We start from the raw sequence: 23,557 nt of genomic DNA on the forward strand, positions 1-23,557 counted from the left end.
TTTTTTCTAAAAAAAAAATTGAACATAAGATGCAAAAACCGAGCCTTCCACATGCCTGAAAGACCAAATAAACCCTCCAATATCTCATGCTAGATAAGAATGAATGAAAAGCTTCATGATACATATTCTAACATGCTTGCAAGAGGAGCTAACATCATCTCAAAGCCACATTATAATATTTCCAATTTGCCTTGAACAAAAAGAAAAGAGAGGAGCTAATAACATGCTATACTTTCACCACCTTAAGCAAGTAATAAAATCTGACTCCTAGAACATGCTCACATTTCTATTTTTCACATGCTGAAGTGACAAATATTTCAAAATATAGGTGCAACACTAGGCTAGCATGCTGTACTATTCAACAGAACTATCCTAAATGGCTCAGTAGAGAGAAAACCGAAAAAAGAGGCAAGGCACGAGGGAAGAAGGTACCTCCTTGAAGCAAAAAAAAACAACACAGAAACTTTAAAGGCACTCCCCAACTTCAACTCTTCCTCCAATAGTAAGATGAAGCCAACCCGAGCACAGAAAGCTAAAGAAGTAAGTGAGAAAACAAAATGACAGAGTTTTCCCTCCCTCAGAGATTTTCGGCCCTTTGAAACAAACCAAAACCAAACGGAAGCCTCATATAGACCAGAAAAGGAGAAGAAATGATTAAGAGATCGCATATGACTCGAGAGATCGAGAGAGACAGAGGATTAGATTCTAGCAGAGGATACGATCTGCGGTAGAGAAGATCGAACTCAGAACACAGAATATAGGATACAAGGGATGGGCGTTTGCGAGACTTGTCTCGCGCGCGAGAGGCGAACGCGGGAATGAATCTCTCCATCGGCACAAAGGATCGGGCCAGGCAACTGAACGAGCCAATCTAGGGCTGAGGCAGGCCCACGGGTTCGAGAAAATGAGGCGAGGAGGGAGGAGATAGATTTAGGTTATAAATAATAATAATAATAATAATAATAATAATAATAATAATAATAATAATAATAATAATAATAATAATAATAATAATAATAATAATAATAATAATAATAATAATAATAATAATAATAATAATAATAATAATAATAATAATAATAATAATAATAATAATAATAATATCAAAAACGCGGCTCGAGCTCAATCAGACAGGACGGCGGAGAGCACGACGGCGTCAGATCAACGCGTCCAGTCAATCCTAAGGCCAACAATCCTATAATGATTCTCCTTGAGCTTCCTCACAGTAGCCTCACCTACTAGGTGCTAAAGGTCAAAACTACTATGCGGAACTTCAAGTCGAGCGAAGAAAAATTCGAAATTTCTAACGAGGAGGGCTCCTTTGCTAGTTTTCTAGTAGTAGTTGACAGGAAAATCTTACGGCTAGATTCTAGGCTATTTAAAGAGGAGAGACTAAACCCCAACCAAAAGTGAGGTCAACAAGCTTGCTATAGATTTTGTCTCAGAGTTGATTCCTCCTTATTTATTTATCAGAAACACCTGGACAAGTACGGAGAGTGGAAGAAGCCAAGTATAGATTTGATGGCGCGAGGCTTTAGTATATGAGAATACTCATTCCACGTATAGCACCAGCTCTGGTTGTCCCAGCAAAGGACGGACACCTGTTCTACCAAAATGTGTTTTGGAATGACAACACGTACTCGATCAATCTACAAGGGGATTACAATATCTCTGCTACTTTCAACTTGACAGATTTGACTCCGTGTTATGAGAAGCCAGAAGCTTCACGAATGAAGTCGAAGCTCCCCCAATCCCGCGTGATTGAAGCAGGATTCCCACACGATTTTCACGGGATACTGTAGCTACTATAGCACTGCCAGAAAGCACATAGCAGGAGATGGGATTCGAGCAGCCGAAACGGTCCCCTTTTATTTTCTTATTCTCTTTCCTATTATCTTTCTTTCCTTTTTTAGTCATTCCTTACATGTGTGTGCATTAGGGTTTGGATTAGTAGTTTTTGGTGAGTTTTATTTTAGATTTATGTCTGGACAGCCGTTGCCTTCCGTTTTCTTATTCGAGGGTTGTATCCGAGGGATTGGGTGGTGCTCTGACTGTATTTCTCTCCTGAGATGGTGATTATCTTCCTCCTATCCCTTCCCACATTCTTTCCATCGCTCTTGGCTGCTGTATATCGCTGCAGCTGGCCAGAACAACCCTTCGTTTGTTGTTTTCTGCCACCCAACTTCCCAGTCGCCTCCCACTTCCTTCTAGCTTTGCTGCCTCCCAAACCACACCTATTCCTTGCTGTCCCAGTCTTCCCACGGCGTTGCTGCTGCTCAAAACAGCCTGAGAACACCCATCCGCCCGCACTCCTCGCTGCCATCACCTAGGACAACCTTCATACATGCTGTCACTGCATTTCTTCACTTCACCAGCACGAGCACCAACATTCATTTGCTACCACCACACTCGCTAACCATCTTGATCCACTTAGCCAGCCTCCAACATCCTAGGATGCGCTTTAGGGCATTTGCTTGTGTCTTTTTATATTTTTTATCATTTATTTCCTGTTTGAAGAGCCGTCATTATAACCCTATTTGAATTCAATAATAATATTTTTCTATCATGATTTAGGTTAACTCCGTTATCAAAAAGTCTACCAAAACTAGTTCCTCCAAGAAATTTTGTGCTTTGTTTGATAACAGGATTTTTATGGTTTTAGTTCCTTTTGTGTTTTTTTTAATTATTATTTTAACTTTTCTTATTATTTTTGGTTGGATTTTTTGATTGTGTGCATTTCCATAAGTGTAGACTTCCGAAAACCTTTTAGCATAAAAATTTGTCATTGATTTTTTGAAGAATTTTTATTTTTTAGATTTCCTTGATGCTGAAATTGCAATTTCCATGATTTTTCTAGAAAAAATAGTCATTTATGTGGAAATAAAATTTAGAATAATAATTTATGGAATCGTCATATTTGGTGATTATGAACTCCGAGAATTCAATGTAACTTGTATATTCATCAAAGTTGGTCAAGACTCAAAAGTTATTTTGCGTGCTTCCCTTGATGTGTAGGTTTTTCTCTTGGTTTTTTGAATTGTTTTCTTTCTTGAAAATTTTTTTTGTTGACTAGAAATTTTTATGATGCATTATGACTGTTGAAAATTCTTTAGAGGGGGCAATGAATGATTTTTGTTTTTTTTTGCTGATATTGGTGTTGTTGGAAAATTTGCTTACCAGTACAAAAATGACTCTTCTCTGATTGATATGTTTTTGTAATTTATAATTTATCATGAGATGTTTTTACAATTTAAACAGTATGCAGTCACGGCGTTAAACAAATTGGAAGATAGCATTCAAGAGCGTTGGACCATGAAGAAGAATGAGAACTGTAACATTAGTATGCTTCTCTACCAAGTCTTATTTTCAGCGTGTGCACTCTCTTCCTTATTTTCTCTCCACTGCTCATGTCACCCTCTTCTGAGTGTTTTTACTCGATTATTAAGTCTATTCTGGTAGTGATTTTTAATGTTTCTTTTATCCATAGCTACTTGGCATCTAATGGATTGTTTTGGAATTTGAAGGGCAGTTTGCTCTTCATCCTTTTGCGTCTTAATGTGCTCCAGATTTTATTAAGGGTGATCTATCAAATAAAAATTTGGCTTATTATTTGTTGACACTCATTAAACTGTTTCATTTAGAGTAAATGTTTCTTTTCTTAATGGCATATAAGTTTTTGGAGAATACTGATCCCTCTATTAATCAAACTATATTTAATCGAAGGAAGTGGCAGTTATCGGATCAATGTTTCTTTGTTTATTTTTTTTGAGAAACCTTGCAGTACTTCCAAATCTCTTTTGAAAGGACCAGTGTACTTGGTAATTGGGAGGAGAAATATTCAGTTGTTGATGTCAACTCAAGTTGTTCTCACTATTTGTGGTTGGCTGCTATAAACTATTTCGTCACTGAATTTCTTACATTTCAAGCTTGTTGTTCAGATAATGACAAAAATGTTGATGCCTTTAGCAGTGCAATTTATAGTCATCTGTAAAAACATTTCGGCCAATGTTAAATGTTAGCCGTAAAGATGAGAATTAAACAGAGGTACATAGAAGGACGATAAATGCCACATATAAAGTCCTGTGGTGATTTCTTCTATCTTTGCATCTTCTGATGCAACATAGGGTTAGATTTATTTTCATTCATATTTTGAAATTTTGTAAAATTATCCTTTTGAAAAACAATATGGATTTTTTTGATAAAAAGGGTTGACTTTAGCCTAGACTTTCTTGTCATTCCTATTTCTATAAATATGGTAATTCTGCTTGTGATAAATCATTGATTTATTGAATTATAATTATGACTTGAAGCATAACTACCTTTCATTCTATGCTCTTGTTTCTCCCATTTGATGTTCTGCTCTTAACCTCAGGTCCCAACTGTCAGTGCTTATTCCCCTTCCCTCTTCAATCATTGCTACTCATTATCAATTGCTGTTTTGAGCCAAATGCCGGCATCTTGTTTTGCTTAGTCACTTGCATCGGTTGTTGAATTATTTCCTCACCCCAGTTCCCTGATTATAGAAACTCTTATTCCTTACTTGTTATATTGATTGCAGCACCTTGCTCTAATTGATATTCAAGTGGGCCATTATCTACATTGTCCTTGAACAGCACCACACCTTTCCTAGTCGCATGGATTTAGAGTTCCGTTTATAGAGATTTTCGGGCGTATATAGATATCTGCCTTGAGTTCTGTTGATTTTTTATAGTATTTATATTGTCATTCTTTTACTGCAATTATGAGTTTGGATGGTTTCCCTTTCATCCTTTCAACACTGTATGTATTTCCATTCATCTCTCTACATCGTGCTAAATTTCCTATTAGACTTTTCCTTTCAGGATAAATATTGTCAGGATGATAAATTCATTGGTAACTCTTAATTTTTCCTCCGAAAGCATTCCAACTCATTGGGAGGAGTTTTCTCGACCTCGGGAAATTGATGCAGCTTAGGTTAAATTTATTTTCATTAGTAGTTTTTATTTATTTAAAATTATCTCTTTGGATAATTAGTAGGGTAGTTTTGTTAATATAGATAAATTATTTAAAATTATATTATTTTCATGATCCCTATTTCAATAAATTGGATAATTTTGCTTTTAGTAAATGATAAATTATTGAATAAAATCTATGGTTTAATTTCTCAACTATTTTTCTACTGAGTTCTTATTTCTCGCTCTTGCTCTTCTTCAGTTGTTTTAATGATTTTTTTATTTGTTGGTTGGGGCTGAACCGGCCCCCTTTCCCTATTTTCATTAGGCGAGAATTATTCCCTGTCTTCCTGTTTTCGTTTCCCGTTTATCCATCTTCTATTTATATGTTATTTCTCTGTTTAGGGCTATGTTCTGTGACATAGATTTCAAATTTCTGTCAATGATAGTCGTCGGCGTATTGTTTTCCCTTTCAAGGGTTGTATCGAATGGATTGGGTGGTGCTCCGGCTGTATCTCTTTCCCGAGGTGGTGATTATCTTCCCCAAATTCCCCTCTCTGGCCTGCCACCACCCCATCAGCATCCCCATCATCCTTTCTCTCCCCCACTGTCCCCTCTCAGCCGCTCAACCTGCCCCACAACTTTGTGCCGCATAACCTGCAGTCGCAGATCACGCCAGCTCCCTGCAGGTTACTGTAACCGTGCCTTCTGCAGGCTGCTCCTAAATCCCTCCCACTAACCCTCCTTCCCGCCCCCCCCCCCCCCGGGGTTATCACCACCTCACCCGATCACCCACCACCCTCCTTCCGTCGTCCTATTTGAACCTACAGCACCACCACTTTCGAATACATTTAATCATGTTTGTTTGTGTGTTATTGTATTTTTTTTTTCTGCTTGTGTCATGTTGTAACCCTAATTCAGTGCTTAATATTGTTTGTTTCTTTTTTGCTGATTTTTGAACTAGTTCCGGTATTATCGATACTTGCATTGCTCATTTCTGTTTTCTCGTCCTGTGGCTACTCTATCAGCTTCCTTTTGAAATTAGTCATAATTAAGTACAGTATTATTTGTTTTATTAATTTTTTTATTAGCTGTCTCATTTAGAAAGAAAGCTGTTATAGTTCTAGGTATAGCTACAGAAGTAATTTTTTTATTCTTATTTTATTTTGGGAGATTTACATACATACCACAGAATCCCTATGTGTTTACATATGTAACACGAACTTTAATATTTACTTGTATAACACTTTATTGTGATAAGCGCTTCAAAATATGGCATGAAAATATTGATATCATTTTAAAAAAGTTAAGCTGGTTAGTATTTTCTAGGTTATATTAAAGATTTGGGTTTTATACAAGTTAATATCAAAATTTAGGTTTTCAATATGTCAATTCATAAGAACTGTGTGGTATTTTTGTAAAGTCCCCTTGACTTTTTAATTTATTTCTTTTTTGTCAATTGTTGAAGAGACGCCTTGACATTTTTTGCTGGATTTCTATAGCGCGTCTACTCTCACATTTAAACTTGTCAATTTTGAATTCAGAACGCTCCATCAGTGACAACTCAGGAAGCTTTGCATACCAAAAGAATGCATTTGATGGGTGTAGAAAAGATATGAATGCTGCAATTGATAGAATTTGCGAGTTTACTGGTAAGACATCACATGTTCAGAACAATTTTAATAAATTCATTTTGAAATGGTCTTCCCATGAAAATGGGAAGACATTTAGCTCTTTTGTTTTTATTGGATTATTTTAAATTTTAAATACATGCCACTGAACATTTTTCTTACTACTATTTGACACCCAAACCTTCATATTTACGCTGATACTGCCCAAATTTTCTCCTTCCTACAAATTTTTCACTTCATTAACCTCTACCATATGCGGTTTAATCTTACTGCTGGACGTGGCAACATCTAACCATTCGCTAATCATAATAAAAGATACATGAAATTTAGAAGTTAATCCCTTTCTAGCTCATAAGTAAGGCGATGGTCAAAATGATGTGGCATTGGCCTAATGTTTATGGTGCTAAGGTTTTTGAGTGTATATAAGGGGAAGAAAATGGCTAAACATTCAAAATCTTGGAAAAAATTTGCTGTGACACTATCTTTGTAAGAAGAATTTGCAGTAGTCAAATAGATGGATGATATGAAATAAATATGGAAGGGGAAGAAAATGACTGAACATTCAAAATTTTGGAAAGAATTTACTGTGACACTATTTTTGTAAGAAGAATTTGCAGTAGTCAAATAGATGGATGATTTGAAATAAATATGGATATTTGGTGCCATTTATAAAATCAAATGATTTCAATGACTACCTCTGATATCATTCGCTCTTAGGTTGTTGTAGGATGGGTAACGGGAGTGCGGGGAAGGATGCTGATTGAATTCCGGTCTGAATGATGACAGGAAAGCCGTCCAAAACACTGGAAATAGCAGTTTTCTGCTGCTAGTTTGCTCCTTTCTGCTGTTGAACAGTAGTAGCAGCGAGGAAGGATAGTTGCCCGGCTGAAAGCAGAGTGGATAGACAGTGTTTGGAAAGTTATCGGGGGCGAGGTCTGCTATTGGACAGCATAAAACGGCGGGTTTAACGGGCGAGAGAAGAGCGGCGAGAATATTCCACTACCTATTCTTGGTCAAGCTACCACTTGCTAAATAAAAAATGCTACAACACTCTAAAAAGCAGAAATCAGTCCAAAATACATAAACTCGGAAAATGGAAATTCAAAACAGTCTGATACAATAGTTATATAAGTCTCCTAATATGAAATTCCTAATTAGAAAATAAGAGACCAGGAAAGACAAAAAAAGGAAAAAAGTTCTGCTGGAATTGATCCCAAATTGCATCATCTGCAGGATGACTGTCGTGATCACGGATGATCCATAATCTTGTAGTTCCGCAATTTTGCAGGTTGATAAACAAACGCTCCATGTTATTCTCTTAGGCTAGGAGAAGCTTCTTCCTCTTCTTGAAAGAACCTGGCTTCCATCGTCAGATGTCTTTCCCACTAAGCAGCTAAAGAGTTTTTCAAAGCTGCAGTTCACTACTCTTGTCTCGTCATCTGTCTGTGGGTTTGCTGCTAAACTGAACTGTGCAGGATGACTGTCGTGATCACGGATGATCCATAATCTTGTAGTTCCGCAATTTTGCAGGTTGATAAACAAACGCTCCATGTTATTCTCTTAGGCTAGGAGAAGCTTCTTCCTCTTCTTGAAAGGACCTGGCTTCCATCGTCAGATGTCTTTCCCACAGCTAAATAGTTTTTCAAAGCTGCAGCTCACTACTCTTGTCTCGTCATCAGTCTGTGGGTTTGCTGCTGAACTGAACTGAAGCTTTGTGCCTAAATTGCCTAACAAAGCCCTCCAAATAGGCCATGGAATTTCACATATTTGTCTGAAGTAATGTTTCTGGGTATACCATGAATATGAACTATCTTCTCGAAGTATAAGTCTGCATGATGTGATGTGTCCATTTTCTTGTGGCATGGAACAAAATATGCTATATGGAAAAAATGGTCTACTACAATAATGAAAAAATCATTGTCTTGCTGTGTCTGAGGCAACTCTACTGTAAAATCTACGTTCACACTCATTCCAGGCAACTCTGAAACACATTCATCTTTTCAAGGTCTGTCATGATAAAATAAATATCCGTCATTTTTTGGCATAGCCAGAGCTGTACATATGTTGAACTTTTCACGAACCAAGTCTGGAGCCTTTAAATATGTAATATGCTTCTCTAACTTTTCATGCTTGGCTAGGCGTATCCAATAAACTAGTATATCTAGAGGAAATAACTCTGGGATGATTGCGGCATGCTGGACCACTCTCAGTTCAACCACTTAAGAGATATATTGTTGGTCAGGATATCTATTAATTTTCTCAACATGGGCTGCCTTTTTTTGGTATCAGCTTATCAAAATCATTATCTTCTAGAATAACCAATGTTAATCTAATTGGAGTCCCTCTTATGGGCTCAACTTGAATTAGTAACTTCCTTCTTTGAAGTCTTCAATCTCTCTTGTGTCATTGTTCATTTCTTTCACTACTCTCTGCTCAGTGAAAGAAATCATACTCTTGTTTGGAAAATTTGATGCACTTTGCCCAAAATTGTACACTTGACACACTACTTGGTTGTGAAGGATTTGGAAGTGATGGTTGGCTTACACTTTTTCTCCATTTTGAACTATTTCTCCTCATGCATAGTCGACTTGGATGCTCCGTTGAGTGTACTCTTACTATTTGATCTTGGGGTTGAACTCTGCTTGTAAGGTGTGCCACTCACCCTATAATGTTTTGTTTCCATCTTTAAAATTAGGGTGTGAATATCCCCACGTTGCCAATGAATGATTTCATTCCTCCAAGATATCGAGTTAGGGTGTTCTCCTTGGGCTTTACTAGCCAACACTTCAACATAAGTTTTTGAAACTCAGCCGTGTACTCCTTTATCGAGAGATCTTTCTGTTGTAAGTTATGAAGCCTGAGTAATATGTTCGGTCTTTTTACTGTGCTGGCAGGTATTTGCATTGCATCTCTTGTTTCATTTTGGACTAGGTAGTAATTTTACTCTTCCCTTCTTGCTGTCGAAGTTCTTCGAGATTCTCCCACCACTAGGAATCTTTCTTCCTAAACTTGATGGTTGCTACTTTGACCCTGCAGTCATGTGGAACACCCTTATACTCAAAGATACATTCCATTGTCTGAAATCACTCTATAAACTCGTTCAGATTCATGTGGCCATCAAAATATTGCAAGTCAATTTTCACTTCAAAATTATAATTTCTCCTCTGATATTCCATGTTAAATCGTCAGTTTATTGGTGTTGTCATTGGAAACTCCCCGATGGAAGGGATTCACTCTCTCCTCGATTATATTAGTCACCATTGTGACTACGAGTGACTTCACTGGATTGCCTTCTCTTGAAGATGATAAACCTCTATTACAGTTGAAGGGTTTTTCGCTGCATATCCTCGATAGTAACCTTTTAGATACCACTTTGTGAATTTCTCCTTGGTAGTATTGTATCATTTTCTCTCGTTCAAGTTTTTGGCAGATGTAGGATTGCAAATCACAGGTTGGTCAGGGGCTGGAAGATGTTTAGTTTTGAAAATTGAGGGTTGGGGTTTGGAATTATGTTAGGAATGATTTAGGAAAAAAAATTGGTTGGGGTGCTAGGTTAGATTGCATGGAATCTTTATTTAGGTGTTGGAAGGACAAATCTCTAAAAAGGAATTTAGGGTTTGTTGGACTCTTACTAGATAATACCATTCTAGGGCTCCTAGAAGATGTTCAGGAAGCGAAGAGGGTTAGGGATGTTGTAGGATGGATAATGGGACTGGGAGAAAGGATGCTGATTGAAATTCAGCTTGAATGATGGTAGGACAGCGGTCTAGAACACTGGAAATAGCTGTTTCCTGCTGCTGGGCAGCCCTTTTCTGCTGTTGAACAGCAGTAGCAGCGAGGAAGGATGGTTGCTCGGCTGAAAACAGCGGATAGACAGTGTTTGCAAAGGTATCGGCGTTGAGGTCTACTGTCGGACAGCTGAATATAATATTTGGGCGGTCGGCGGCTGTTCGGTTGGAAAACAGAGGTTGAATTCCGAACGGCGAGACACGCAGAGAGGAGCTTTCTTTGCCTGTACCTGGGCAAGCTACAGTCATATCACTTGGTAAAGGAATATACTACAACACTTTAGAAAGCAGAAATCAGAGAAAACTTCTCCAAAATATATTAACTCGGAAATGGAAATCCAAAACAGTCTGATACAATAAATATATAAGTCTCCTAGTAGGAAATACTTTATTAGAAAATAGCAAAACAGGAAAGAAGAAAAAAGGAAAAATCATGTGGGGATCCTGGATTGTATCCTTTGCAGAATGCATGCCGCAATCATGCTTCAATCTGTGATTCTAAAGTTCATTAAACAGGCGCTCATCAACCTCTTTTTTCTTTTTAAAAATAAAAAAGAAAAGATTTCAATGACATTATTATCGATCTATTCATTTTATTGGCTTTCTTATCTTAGTTCTGCTCTTCTCCTTTCTTACTTTGCATGGTTAAAACATCACATATTTTACTTCATTTTATCACTTATGATGCAGTAATATTGACTTTTTTTATCTGTTTAATCTGAACTTCAATTTTTTCCAATAGAGTGCATAAATGAAGTGGCACATATTGTGTCTAAGAAGTTGTGTTATATGAAGAAACCATTAACATATATTTAGTATTTATTTAATGCAAATTCGTTGCTTTTTAGTTTCTGTATAATTTTTTTTTTAAGTTTTTGCTTTTGGCAGGGACAAAGATAATCTTCTGGGATTTAAGGGAGCCTTTTATTAGCAACTTATACAGACCTAGTGTGACGGAATCCAGGCTAGAGCTGCTCATGGAATCTTTTGATTTGGTAAATGATGCGATAGCTTTTTTTATATATTATGGAACTTGTGAAAATCTAAGAGTGGCTTTTATTTAAAAGTGATTTCTATTGTTTTTATCAGAGTTTCAAATTATATGTTTCCGTTTAAACAGCTGTATATGTCTTGATATCATAAAATGCCTCCAAAATAGAAGATGATATCAACTTAGTTCTTCTACATTTTATTTGTATTAACGTGTCACGATAACATCCCTAATTTCATACAATATTAAAAATATTTATCAAGTTATGCTATTTGTCCATAGGACCATTAGTTCTCAAACTGCTCGGCTAAGGTTAGCATGATTGCTGCACGCTAGTTTACTTGAACTTATTACTCTATATTAGTAATCTTTCCGTTTAAATATACCTTTTTGAGGCATATTCATCATTACCCTAAATTTTCATTTTTTTCTGATAAATGACTTTTTTAATTCGTATTTAGTATTGTCAACTTTTCACAAATCATTTTAAACCACTTCTGTGATCTATCTATGTAACCTTAGGTTTGCTCATCTTCTTCAATCATTTGGCATTGATTTTCTTAAATCATATAAGGGGCATTTTCTACTCTTCATTGTGCATCTCCAAATCACCAAGTCTATTCTTAAGTTATTTAAACTTGAATATACGTCATTCTTAGTTTTCTTGCACATCTATTTTAACACTTGCATTTTTATCATACTCAATCTAGATATCAATAATCTTTTTATTCACAACTCTTGCATTTATATAATATAGTTGGCTTAATTGTAGTTTTATAGATTATACCATTAAGTCTCGATGAAATGATCTTATCACATAAAACTCTTGAATATTTTTTTTCATTTTAAGTATAAATTATGTCATCATCTATATCCCTACTCTATTGTATTATAGATATAAGATACTTAAAATTATCATATCTTCTAATATTGGCCCACGAATATTAATATTATAACCACCAAAGTTTTGTATCATAAGAATTTGTTCATTTTTCATTTATTTTAATGTTAAAAAATACCACAAGACATAGTTTTGATGCCATAATTTGGATGTCATAGTTTTGATGTCCAACTAACTAGAACTATTATCATATGTAAAAAAAAATTACCACAAGACACCTCACTTTAATTATTCTTTGTAAACAACAACAATAAGCCTTTATGCCACCAAGTGGGGTCGATTAAATGAATCCTTTTCCTCTAATACAGTGCGTCGCTTCTAGGGAATGCCCAAGCATTGACACGATGCTTTAAAGGATTCATGCCATAGTTTTTTCGATAAACGACTGCCTAACACAAACTTTCACTTTTTGTATCCGGAAATTAGTTTTTTCGATAAACGACTGCCTAACACAAACTTCCACTTTTTGTATCCGGAAATTAGAACCCGGCATTGATAGTGTTATTCTTTATAAACAACTATATAACTAATATATAAAAAGGTTTAGAATTAAGTGTTGGTACTTGATTTAAACCTATGGTAATTTGAATTTCATTAGTTACTCTACAAGTAACATTGAGTATTAGTTATTGCTCCATAATACATGTCATAAATAATGGTGACACATCAACACATCTCTATCATGCATTTCTACATTAAGGCACACCAAACCAATTCTGGTGACGCATGATCATATATCTAATGTAAGATTGATAAATATTAATATTAAGATCCTTTCATTGTTACCTATACTTTTCTTTTGATTGTCTTGACAAAATATTGTTTTTATTGTAGATTTTTCTAGCATAAAACCAAATTTGCTCTATGAAATTGGTATAATTTTTATAAGCCTGTGTTTAATTATTATCTCATATAGCTTCCTTGTATAACTCATAAATTTGATTCATTTGTAATTAGCATAATCTTGAGTATCACCTTCATTCCTAAATATTGGTGTCAAAATCTCAGTTGGCATCTTCTTTGTCTTCAAAATTTTATTGATTTTTTTAAACCAATTAACTATAATATCCTTTATAGCTCTCTAAATCAATGGGTATCTCATCTTGGCTTAAAGCTTTGCTTATAAGCATCTTTTTCCAAGACTACCTTCACTTTTTATTTTTTTAAGTTCAATCTATAATGTACTTCATTATATTATTCGTTTTGTTCTTTCAGAATAATTTCTTGCTTAAAGCTCTCAATAATTAATTTGGCAAGTAACATTTTTATCGCTCTTTGATGTCTAAATCTTTAACCTTGTGTTCAATATTTATGAATCTTGGAACTCATAAGAATTTTTTGGTTGGTTTTTAATTGTGTTCTTAAAATTTGGCATGAATTATACTTTATTATTAAAGTTAACCTATTGGGCCAGGTACGTGGATATGATATGCAAAACATGTTTGAATAGGATGTTAAAGTCGTGAACCCTGAGCATTTTTTTGTTAACCAAAATGACAGTTTGCTTTATGATTTGAAGCACTTTCACATTGCACTTAATTCTTTTCAAACTTTTCTTTTTTGTTTTAAGAATTCAAGGTCCTTCCTTAAGATCACTAGATTATGTAAAAGTAGCTTGTACTAAGCTTGCTTTTTTAAACATTATAGACCACACACATTGCCATGGCCATTGGTAAAGTTAGATTGTCTAACACGATCACTGCCTTTATCAATTTGAAAAGATTGAATTCTGCTTCTAACATTTTGTTACAATGATATTATTAAGAATATGTTTGAAGGTGAGTTCCATGACTGGAACTCAAGTTGAAGCCAAGCCTAACGCAGAAGGTTGAAATCAGTCTTGATTCAGCTTCTTTAGTTGAGTCTTCATCAGAAAGTGGAGCTGTAGGAATCAAACTTCTAAGTGTGGTGATGGTGTAATGAGAGCAGCGAACAGATTGCACTATTGCCCCATTGCTCACGAATACTACTATTTATAGGATTTACGTAATGGATAACGTAAATCCAGCTAAACGTCTTTGCTATGATCGTTAAATCCAATTTTCTTGTTGTTTCGTTTATTCTGTCACTTAAATCCGGATTAAATCCTACTATTTGTTGGATTTAATGGATTTAACTTAGAAAAAAAATACTTCAAAGAGATTTATTACAAACACATCAAATGGATTTAACTGGATTTAATCTTAATTAAATCAAACATTATTTCAGATTTAATAATATTTGAATTTGATAAATCTGGATTTACCGGATTTACTAAATCCTATTTAACTTAAATTCTACTTGCAGCCAAAAACCCTCTTAGTAAATTTTGAGTTGAGCTCCTACTTCTACTGAGAGAGACTAATGAATCAAAAGCTTAGTTGAGCTGCATCTAAGCTATTATAGTTTTAGTCATTGATGTATGTTTTGACCTAGTTATTCCCAAGATCTTGGTAATAGGAATCTTCTGCCTTTTGTGACTTAGATAACTGAGGATTTACATCTTTAGACAACATCTCCGAACTTCTTTGAAATATGTAGGCATTTGAGATGATTGGTTGAAGTACTGGTTTGTTTGGTAAAATACAAATGAATGCCAAATTTGAATAAAGAACTACATTCCAAAGGGTTGGTTCATTTTTGTACGGATTATATTTGCTTTGCTTTTTCTTTTTGGGTTCAGCAAAGTTCAAAACATTGCTATTTTGCTTTCCATTTGCTTGCATATTTGATTTTTTTTTTTCCCTTGAAAAATGCCACTTTATATTCTTTCAAATAACTATCCAAAATGTATTGATTTTTACCATTTGTTGTGGCTGACGCAGGTTCTGAATGAGCTTTGTGATGTCATCGTGGATCCACTTAGAGATCGTGTTGTGACTGGGCTTCTTCAGGCATCCATAGTAAGTAAAATATCTAACACCTAAACTTTTCTTTTTATATTTCTAACCCCCAATACTTCATATCACATAAAGAATACCGCTATTTTAACTTTTAAAAAGTGAGATACATCTTTTCATGCATAGGTAAGGTGGCATATATATAAAATTTGAAGTTTAGGTGTAAGTTATTTAAATACATAAGTATTGAGCGCTATGCACATAAATCTTCCATTGATATATTAAAATACTTTGTTCTGTTAAGGATGGTTTGGTTAGAGTGCTACTCGATGGGGGTCCTTCTCGTATCTTTCTTGCTGCGGATGCCAAGTTTCTAGAGGACGATCTTCAAATATTGAAGGTATAGGCTTTCTGCATTGCAAGTAACTTTAAATATCGTGATAATGGCTGGACTCACACTAGTTGCTACTTTCGATGTGTCTGTTTGATGCCTCTCTAAATGTTTCATGTGCATTTTGGGTCCATCTGTATGAGCTTTTTTCCTCTGAAAATTGAATTTATACTTTTAAAATGGTGATGTTCATTTGTATTTGTATTTCTTGTGCGAGTAATTCTTTTCTTAGGAGGAGAATACTACCCAATTTTATTTTTATGACTATGATGTTCAAACCTTGTCAAAGATGTTCCTTCTGTTTACTACAGGAAATGTCTCATGCATAAAAAGTTCCGTTTCATGGCGAATCAGTGATATTATTGGAGGGAACCGCATAGGAAAATGACTTATATAAGCATGGGTACCTTGATTTTAATTTGCAGCTTTAAAAATTGGAACCATTAACTTGTTTTTGATAAATAAACAACCCTTGGAATAATTCTCGTCTACAAAAACCACCTGCCACTTCGAATAATGTTTGATACTCTGCTTTAAGCATAGGTACCTTGATTTTGATTTGCAGGTTTAAAAATTGGAACCATAAACTTGTTTTCAATAAATAAATAACCCTTGGAATGATTCTCATCTACAAAAATCACTTGCCAGTCATTATATGATACGATCCATCCTTTCGAATAATGTTTATTGCACTCTGTGTTTGACCAAGTGATGGCAGATGCTGCTGAAATCATGCTTATTGCTATTATTTAGCGTTTTGAAAATGATGGATTGTATTGATATTGTGCTCGAGAATTGTAGATTAGTAATCACAGTGACACGGGCATCGCGTTCTCGCCTGTGTGAGGGTGGCGTGGGCCACCTTATCCATTTGGGACCAATCTGTGAAACATAGAACCGATCCTTTAGGCTACCAATTACTTTTCTTCGCAATAATATTTGGTTTTATTTTAATTAATTTATTTATTTTTGCACTTATATTAGGGTTAACTTCTTGGAGAACTATATTTTTGTATGTTTTGGGCTGGTTTGGGAATTTTGTTTTGGTTTTGATTTATGTTGGACTGAGAATTCTTCTCAGGTCTCTCTTTTTGAAGTGTTGCTACCGTGTTTTTCTAGGTGGTTTGTATCTTGTTAGAGTGAAGGTGGTGGTCCTCCTCCCGACATTTTTGAGTTTCATTTCATAAGATAATGGTTTATTCCTATGTCTTTATGCCCTTACTCTACCTTGTGATCCAGGTTTTGTAGAAAAGTGCTATTACTCTTGTTAGTTTTTGTTATCACCATCCTTAAAATGGTCTTGTTGCAAATCCTTATAAAAAATTACATACATACCAAACAATTCTTATGTATTTACTTATGGAATACCTAAAGTTTAATATTCACATTTATATCACTTTGGTGTTATAAACCTCTGCATGAAAATGGTGTTTTGCAATTTAAAAAAGCTAGTGCTGGTTACCCCAAGGAAGTGTTGTAAAATTAAACAAGGGAACATAAAAATTTTTGAAAAAAAGTTAGATATGAAGATTGAATTGAATGGAAGAATTATAATAAGCATATTAACTGGATCTTTTCATGAAGTACAGGAGTTCTTCATATCGGGCGGAGATGGGTTACCTCGAGGAACTGTTGAAAATCTCGTCGCTCGTGTTCGTCCAATAATTAATTTGATAAGCTTGGAGGTATGTATGGATTCATTGTTGCATTCTTAAAAAATATGTAAGATTAAATCGGTTCACATGTCTTTATAAGATTAATGTGCATATTTTATTAAGATATGATTGTATTTAAAAACATTTAAAATATTTAAAAATTATATTGAGTGCATTTAAAAACATGTTAGATTTGTTTTTAGAATTACAAATAAGAATTATGTAAAATTAAAAATTAACTGCCTGGTTATTATGTGCTTGCCTGCATCTGATGGGAATCTTGCTTTCATACTGTTGATAGACACGTGTGCTGATTGAGGACCTTAGAGAAGTGAGTCAAGGAGGCAGAAGCAGATTCGGAGCTGATTCAAAGACTCTTCTGAGGGTTCTCTGCCACAGGAGCGACTCCGAGGCCTCTCATTTCCTCAAGAAGCAATTTAAAATTCCCAAATCGGCTGCTTAATGTTTTGCAAATCAGAGGAGCCTCAGAGACGAGTTTTTCCTCTATTGTTTCCTTTCTTAAGGAATTATTATTATTATTATTGCATTTAAATGCTTCCCTGCTTGAACTTTGGTTGCTCCTGGAAAAATGATTGTTTTAGCGCATTTATTTAGATCCGAGTTATGAGTAATTTACTATGTTTATCTACAAACAAGTTTGATAGATATAGTCATATTGTACCAAAATAGGGAAATTCTGCTTCTTTTTTTTTTCTTTTTATTCTGTTTGGGACAATTTGTGCATGATTTGCGTTTCAGATCATCATTACAGTTACATGTGGGGAGTGATTATTGTGAAAACGTGCAAAACAAACGGTGCAGCGGCGTTTTTAAAAACGCCGCCGCACTTATAAGCTGCCCCAAACAGACCCTACATGTGGGAATTGTTTTCTTGATGTTTTTTTAACAATTTTTGTGATTAGAAGTTATTTTTTTAAACCTGGTCTATTAAAATGATGATGGTAAGAAAGTTGCTATCTAATATTTTGATATATATATATAATTTTCACGATAGATTTTTAAAATAGTTTTTTCCATCACAAATATATAACTTTTTTTTTTTTTATGAAAAGTTACAGCCACTCAGAATCTTTATTATTATTATTATTATTATTTTGAAGGCATATGAAGTCATGGAATGTGTGCTATTCCACTGCTTTGCTATTTTATGTGTTTTGAGAAGCAAAGATATCAAAATGTATCCTTGTCTTTTAAAGAAATAAGTTAGAGAATAACAATGATCTTATTTTTTATGATTTTGATTAATGTATTTATTAGGTCTTCAAATTATATTTTAGCCCAACAGATTCTCAAACGAAAACACCACTATAACATTGATAGCAATTAGGATGTTTATTAATATGTTGCATTTTAAATATTTTAGGGTTATGTAATTCAATATAAAATAAACAAATAATTTTATTTTTTATTGTTTAGTTTTATGTAAAATAAAAATATTGTATTTAAAAAGTAATGTATCGGTTGATGGCTATGTTGCACAGTCACTTGTATATTGGGAGCCGTATGTACGTGAGTGCTCAAATTAAATAATATTGAAAAAGAGGATGTATGTTGGGAAAAATTATTCCATACCGAGTGTCCGATCTACATTATTGATTACTGTAAATATGTATTTTGGTGACTCCATTTTAACTTTAAAAAAAATGATTGACGGTGGAGATCGGCGATCGATGGTGTGAATCGGACACCAACTGCATCTCTACATGTGGTGTTCGTGGACACCACATGTAACTCTACATGCGGTGTCCGTATGGAATAATTTTTCGTATATTGGAGGTAGGTGGTTTATGTTATATATGTATGCACTAAGGCTCTATTGGGGTTGCTTTTTTCACGTGGTGCGGCCCATAACCGTGATAAATTACTGTTTGGCTCTTAGCTTCGCTGTCGAACGACGTCGAAGCGGGCAGCGGTATCTACCTTGCGGCCCCAGCTTTCGCCTCATTAATATTCGAAATTGCTCTTGCAAAAGAAGCGCCATAGTGTTCTGCCCCCGAGCCTTCTTCTTTCGTCATCCAGGAATCGATCCAGCCCTAGCGATCCTTCAAGTGTCGTCTCGCGCCTTCTTCGTTGCAATCCAGGAATCGAGCCAGCTCTAGCAATCGCGCTGTCTTGTCGTCTCTACAGGAAACACGCTTCTTCTTCGTCCCGAGCCTCCTGCTTCTTCGATCCCTCAATCGCGTTCCGCCCTTGTGTTCCGCCCTTAGCCTTCTTCTTCTTCGTCGACCCCGTTCCTTCTGCTTCGTCGCCGTTCCTGCGGCTTCGTCGACTCCGTGCCTCACAAGCTCCGTGAGTGGCTTCTCCGCATAACATTTTTTTTTTTCACTTTAATTGGAGAAACCAGAATTTTGAGCTATTGTTATGTGTAATTGGAGAAACCAGAATTTTGAGCTATTGTTATGCGATCCCTTTTTGCACTTTTGATACTATTTTGAAACTCCTTTTGAAACTCCTACATTTTGATACGATTTTGAACCTCCTACGTGTCTGAGAACTATTTAGATATCTCATTTTATTGAGGTTTTAAAGATCTATTATGAGCTATTGTTATACGATCCCTCTTTGCACTTTTAAGATTTTTTATTATGTTATGATGTATTGAATCTTACATTTTTTAATGATTTGTTGTTTGCGTAATATGTTTGGCTTCTTTTTGCGATATAGTAATCACCTTCTTCTTCGTCGCAATACCACCGAATTCTTTTTCTATGTTATTCACATACCACTGATTAAGTTTTTAAGAAATATATATATATATTTCTAAAAAACTTAATGTTTATTGATATAACACTTTATAATAGCTTAGATTTTGTTTGTTTTATTTATTGTATTCATTGTTGTTTGCTAATGTTTGTTTATGAGTCCATTACAATAGTAGCAACTAATTGATTATACTCTTGTGTTTCATGACTTTGTTTTGTTATATTAATAACATAGATAATAAGTCTAAGGAGGTTGCAACACCCGCATTGTGGGAAAAAGATACAAAAATATTATTTTGCGACCTTTGTCTTAAAAAGATTGAACGGGGAAATGAGTCTACGACCCATTTCAATAAAGAATGATGGCAAAATATTATTAAAAATTTCAAGGAATGTACAGGCAGAGAATACGACATGTTGCAAATGAAGAATAAGTGAGACCAAATGAAGAAGGAATGAAAAATTTGGAATGAATTGAAAAGGGGTTCTACAGGTCTTGGTTGGGATCCAATGAAGCGAATAGTTGATACACCTGAGGAATAGTGGGCTGAAAGACTTGCGGTGAGCTTTGTTTGTAAACTTCTTTATTTGGTAACTTTATATTTTATTATAATTGGGTGTTTATAAATTTCTATGTAGGTGGTGTCTGCTGCAAAAAAAGTTTAAGCTTTTTGGAATTGAGACTGAATTAGAGGAGAAACTGGGTCGCATGTTTGGGGGAGTGGTTGCAATGGGTAACTATGCATGTAGCCCAAGCAAGACAGGGTTTGCTGGATTTTATTGACGTCCCCAGCCCAGAACAGAACGAATATGAATCTATTTCCCGTTTCAAACGTCCCAGGGTTGCTGATAAAAAAAAATCTGGTGTTTCTTTTCTCAGAAAAGAGTTATCTGAGGCGATTTCTTGTTTCAAAGCAGAACATCAGGCTTCTCATTCAAGCACTATCGCAGAGGCACTTCAAATCCTAAGTGCTACAACCAAAATTTATGCAGACTAAGAGTTGTAACTGTTCGCAGCAGAATTACTAGAGGACCCGGTCTATAGGGATTTCTTTGTACAGATGTCTGCCGCCCGCAGAGTGACATATATTCGCCGTTTTTATGATCGTTTGAACAATTGAGATGATTTATATCTTTCATCACTAGAATATTTACATTACAGTATCTTTTTTTTTTTTCTAGAGTTGTGCTTATGAACTTTGTTATACCTTCCTAATTATTTGTAAACATTTCTTTTTTTTGTCTAAAACTCTCATATAAATGATAATTGTTTAGGGGAAACATTTAGGGATATTCATCACTATGGATGCAAGTAGAAGAACACGGATGGAGGCCCACATGGATACACGTAGCAGAAAGCGAAGAGGGAAGTTTCTGACGACAATATGTTTGATGTACGAGTACTATAACCAGTACATTGATCGGTCGTCATACATGACATCTTCTTATATTGGCGAAAAATGGGTGGGAGAGTTGCTTGTAGGGCACCCACCACGATTTTGTAACATGTTTCGAATGAGCCAAATAATATTTATCGATCTTCAGGAATTACTCGTAGGATCTCACGGTCTTCATGGATTTTTGAGGACCAATTCACGTGAGGTGCTTCGTGAGGTCTTGGCTTTGACTCTTTACATATTATCACACAATGAGTCGATACGTGGAGCGATGGAGCGATTTCAACACTCATCAGAAACGATAAGCAGATACTTCTCAACCGGATTGAGCGCAGTTGTTAGTCTGTTATATCATGTCATCAGACCCTTAGATTATAAGCTTGAGCAGATACCCGCTGAGATATCACATGATGCAAAATATATGTCTTTTTTCAAGGTATTCTCTCGGTTGCATTATAGTTAATTTTGTAAGGGTATGCAATGATATGTTAAACCTAACATTTACTCATCAGGACTACATTGATGCGATTGATGGAACACATGTTGACGCACGTATCCCAAATAGTGATAAGATGTCATTTATCGGTCGTTGTGGTAGCCCTACCCAAAATGTCATGGTCATCTGCGACTTTAACATGTGCTTCATTTTTGTTATGGCTGGTGTTGGGAGGGCAGCGTACGTGACAGTTGAGTTTTCAAATCTGCGACATGAAATCCCAGTAACAACTTTCCACATCCACCTACAGGTACGCTCGAGATTGAACTCATTGAATGAAAAACTTGAATCTCTATACTAATTGTTCAATTTATTAGACAAATATTACTTGGTCGATGCTGGTTACCCATTGCAGAAAGTGTAATTGAAGAAATTTGATCATGAGTTTTCTATTGTCTTGAATGATATATGGCTTGAAATGAGTCTATGTTGAATTTAGTTGCTTGCTTAGGTTTCATCATGATGGTTTCAATTTTTTTAAAAAAATTGAAATGACCTTTAGCTTTTATTTATAGAAATGCAAAGTTTCAATGCCTTCATTTTGGCAAATATCTGAAAGTTATGTGTTTTGGTTTGAGAAATTTGGAAATAATTGCAGTTTGTGAAAGTTTGGAAAGCCTCATTTTGAAAAATCTGAAATGTCTATTGCTTTGGTTTGTCAAAACCTGAAATTTGTTTATAATTGTTTGTGAAAATTCGAAAGTTTTGGTGTATTCGTTTGCGAAAACTTGCAAGTTTTAATGGCTTTTAATACTTGACAATTATAGTGGCATGGTCACGCTGATGTGCTCTAAGTTTTTAATGCTCGCGTAGAATTTTTTATCTGTAGCTGATGTGTTGTATCTTTGGCTTAAAACACATCATTAATGTCACCAAAATTATGTTTGCCAGTACTGTTGTGCTGTAACTTGGCTTAGAATCATGTTGTTGTTATGTTGGATCATATTGATATATTCTGTTTCAGGGGAAATTACATCCATATCACAGAATTCTTATTGATTTACAAATCTAGCATCTATATTTCTAAAGATTAAAGGCATTCAAACTCTTTGCACTGGACAATTATAGTGAGTACTACTAACACAATGCAAACCCGAATCCTTTGATATTTGCTTTAACTGATGTAGGTAAAGGATTTTCTGTGGGTTTTTGTTCCTTCCAGGTTCCCTGTTTATTAATTTATAATTCATTACTACATGGATTTTATGTTTTAGCTTCTAAAATTTTGACTCCCGTGAAGTAGGAAAAATTATTCGGTCCGACCACCGCATGTTCTCTGTTATATTATTAACTCCTATCTTTTATTTATTTAATATATAAATATTTTAAATTTTTTTATTATAACAATGTGTACGTCAAGGGTCTGTGTCATATATTTTTAATAATTGATGTATTTGTGTCATGTCATGTTAGTGTTCGTGTTTGTGCAACATAGGTCGGCGAAGGCCGACATACAAAATTAAGGCCGACAGTCAATGCAGGATGGTAGTGGTTGGTGGTGGTAGTCGGTGGCAATGGCTGGTGGGGGAGGTTATCGATGGTGGGGGAGCACTTTATATTGCATTGGGAATTTAGAAATCAACCAAGTTCTAAATATAGAGAAATTGATCTATATGTATTCAACATTCCGTGATATTATAAACTGCAATCAGAATTTTAGGGAGTCAAATATCAAAATTCTTGAAATCCATGTATTGTGAGATACAATGCACTTTTTTTTTTCTATAGACCAATGCCACAAAACTACGCATAAAACTATGTTTGGGGCATAGTATGGTGTCGCTCAGGCACAAAATTATGTTTTATCTATTTTTTCAAAAAAAAAAAGTAATAG

General features: G+C 35.1%; 1 protein-coding gene across 1 annotated transcript in view; it reads left to right on the forward strand.

The window, feature by feature from the left end:
* LOC110026657 overlaps positions 1-17,802 on the forward strand; it is a 102,598-nt gene extending 84,796 nt beyond the window's left edge. Inside the window, exons 22-28 of the mRNA XM_020727683.1 lie at positions 3,259-3,340; positions 6,476-6,583; positions 11,239-11,345; positions 15,047-15,124; positions 15,366-15,461; positions 17,042-17,137; positions 17,409-17,802. Coding sequence (XP_020583342.1) covers positions 3,259-3,340; positions 6,476-6,583; positions 11,239-11,345; positions 15,047-15,124; positions 15,366-15,461; positions 17,042-17,137; positions 17,409-17,570 — 729 coding nt within the window. The 3' untranslated portion in view covers positions 17,571-17,802. The remainder of the gene's footprint in view (positions 1-3,258; positions 3,341-6,475; positions 6,584-11,238; positions 11,346-15,046; positions 15,125-15,365; positions 15,462-17,041; positions 17,138-17,408) is intronic.
* The last annotated feature ends 5,755 nt before the right edge of the window (positions 17,803-23,557 follow it).

The sequence above is a fragment of the Phalaenopsis equestris genome, unplaced genomic scaffold (assembly GCF_001263595.1).
Source record: "Phalaenopsis equestris unplaced genomic scaffold, ASM126359v1 Scaffold000392, whole genome shotgun sequence".
NCBI lineage: Eukaryota > Viridiplantae > Streptophyta > Magnoliopsida > Asparagales > Orchidaceae > Phalaenopsis > Phalaenopsis equestris.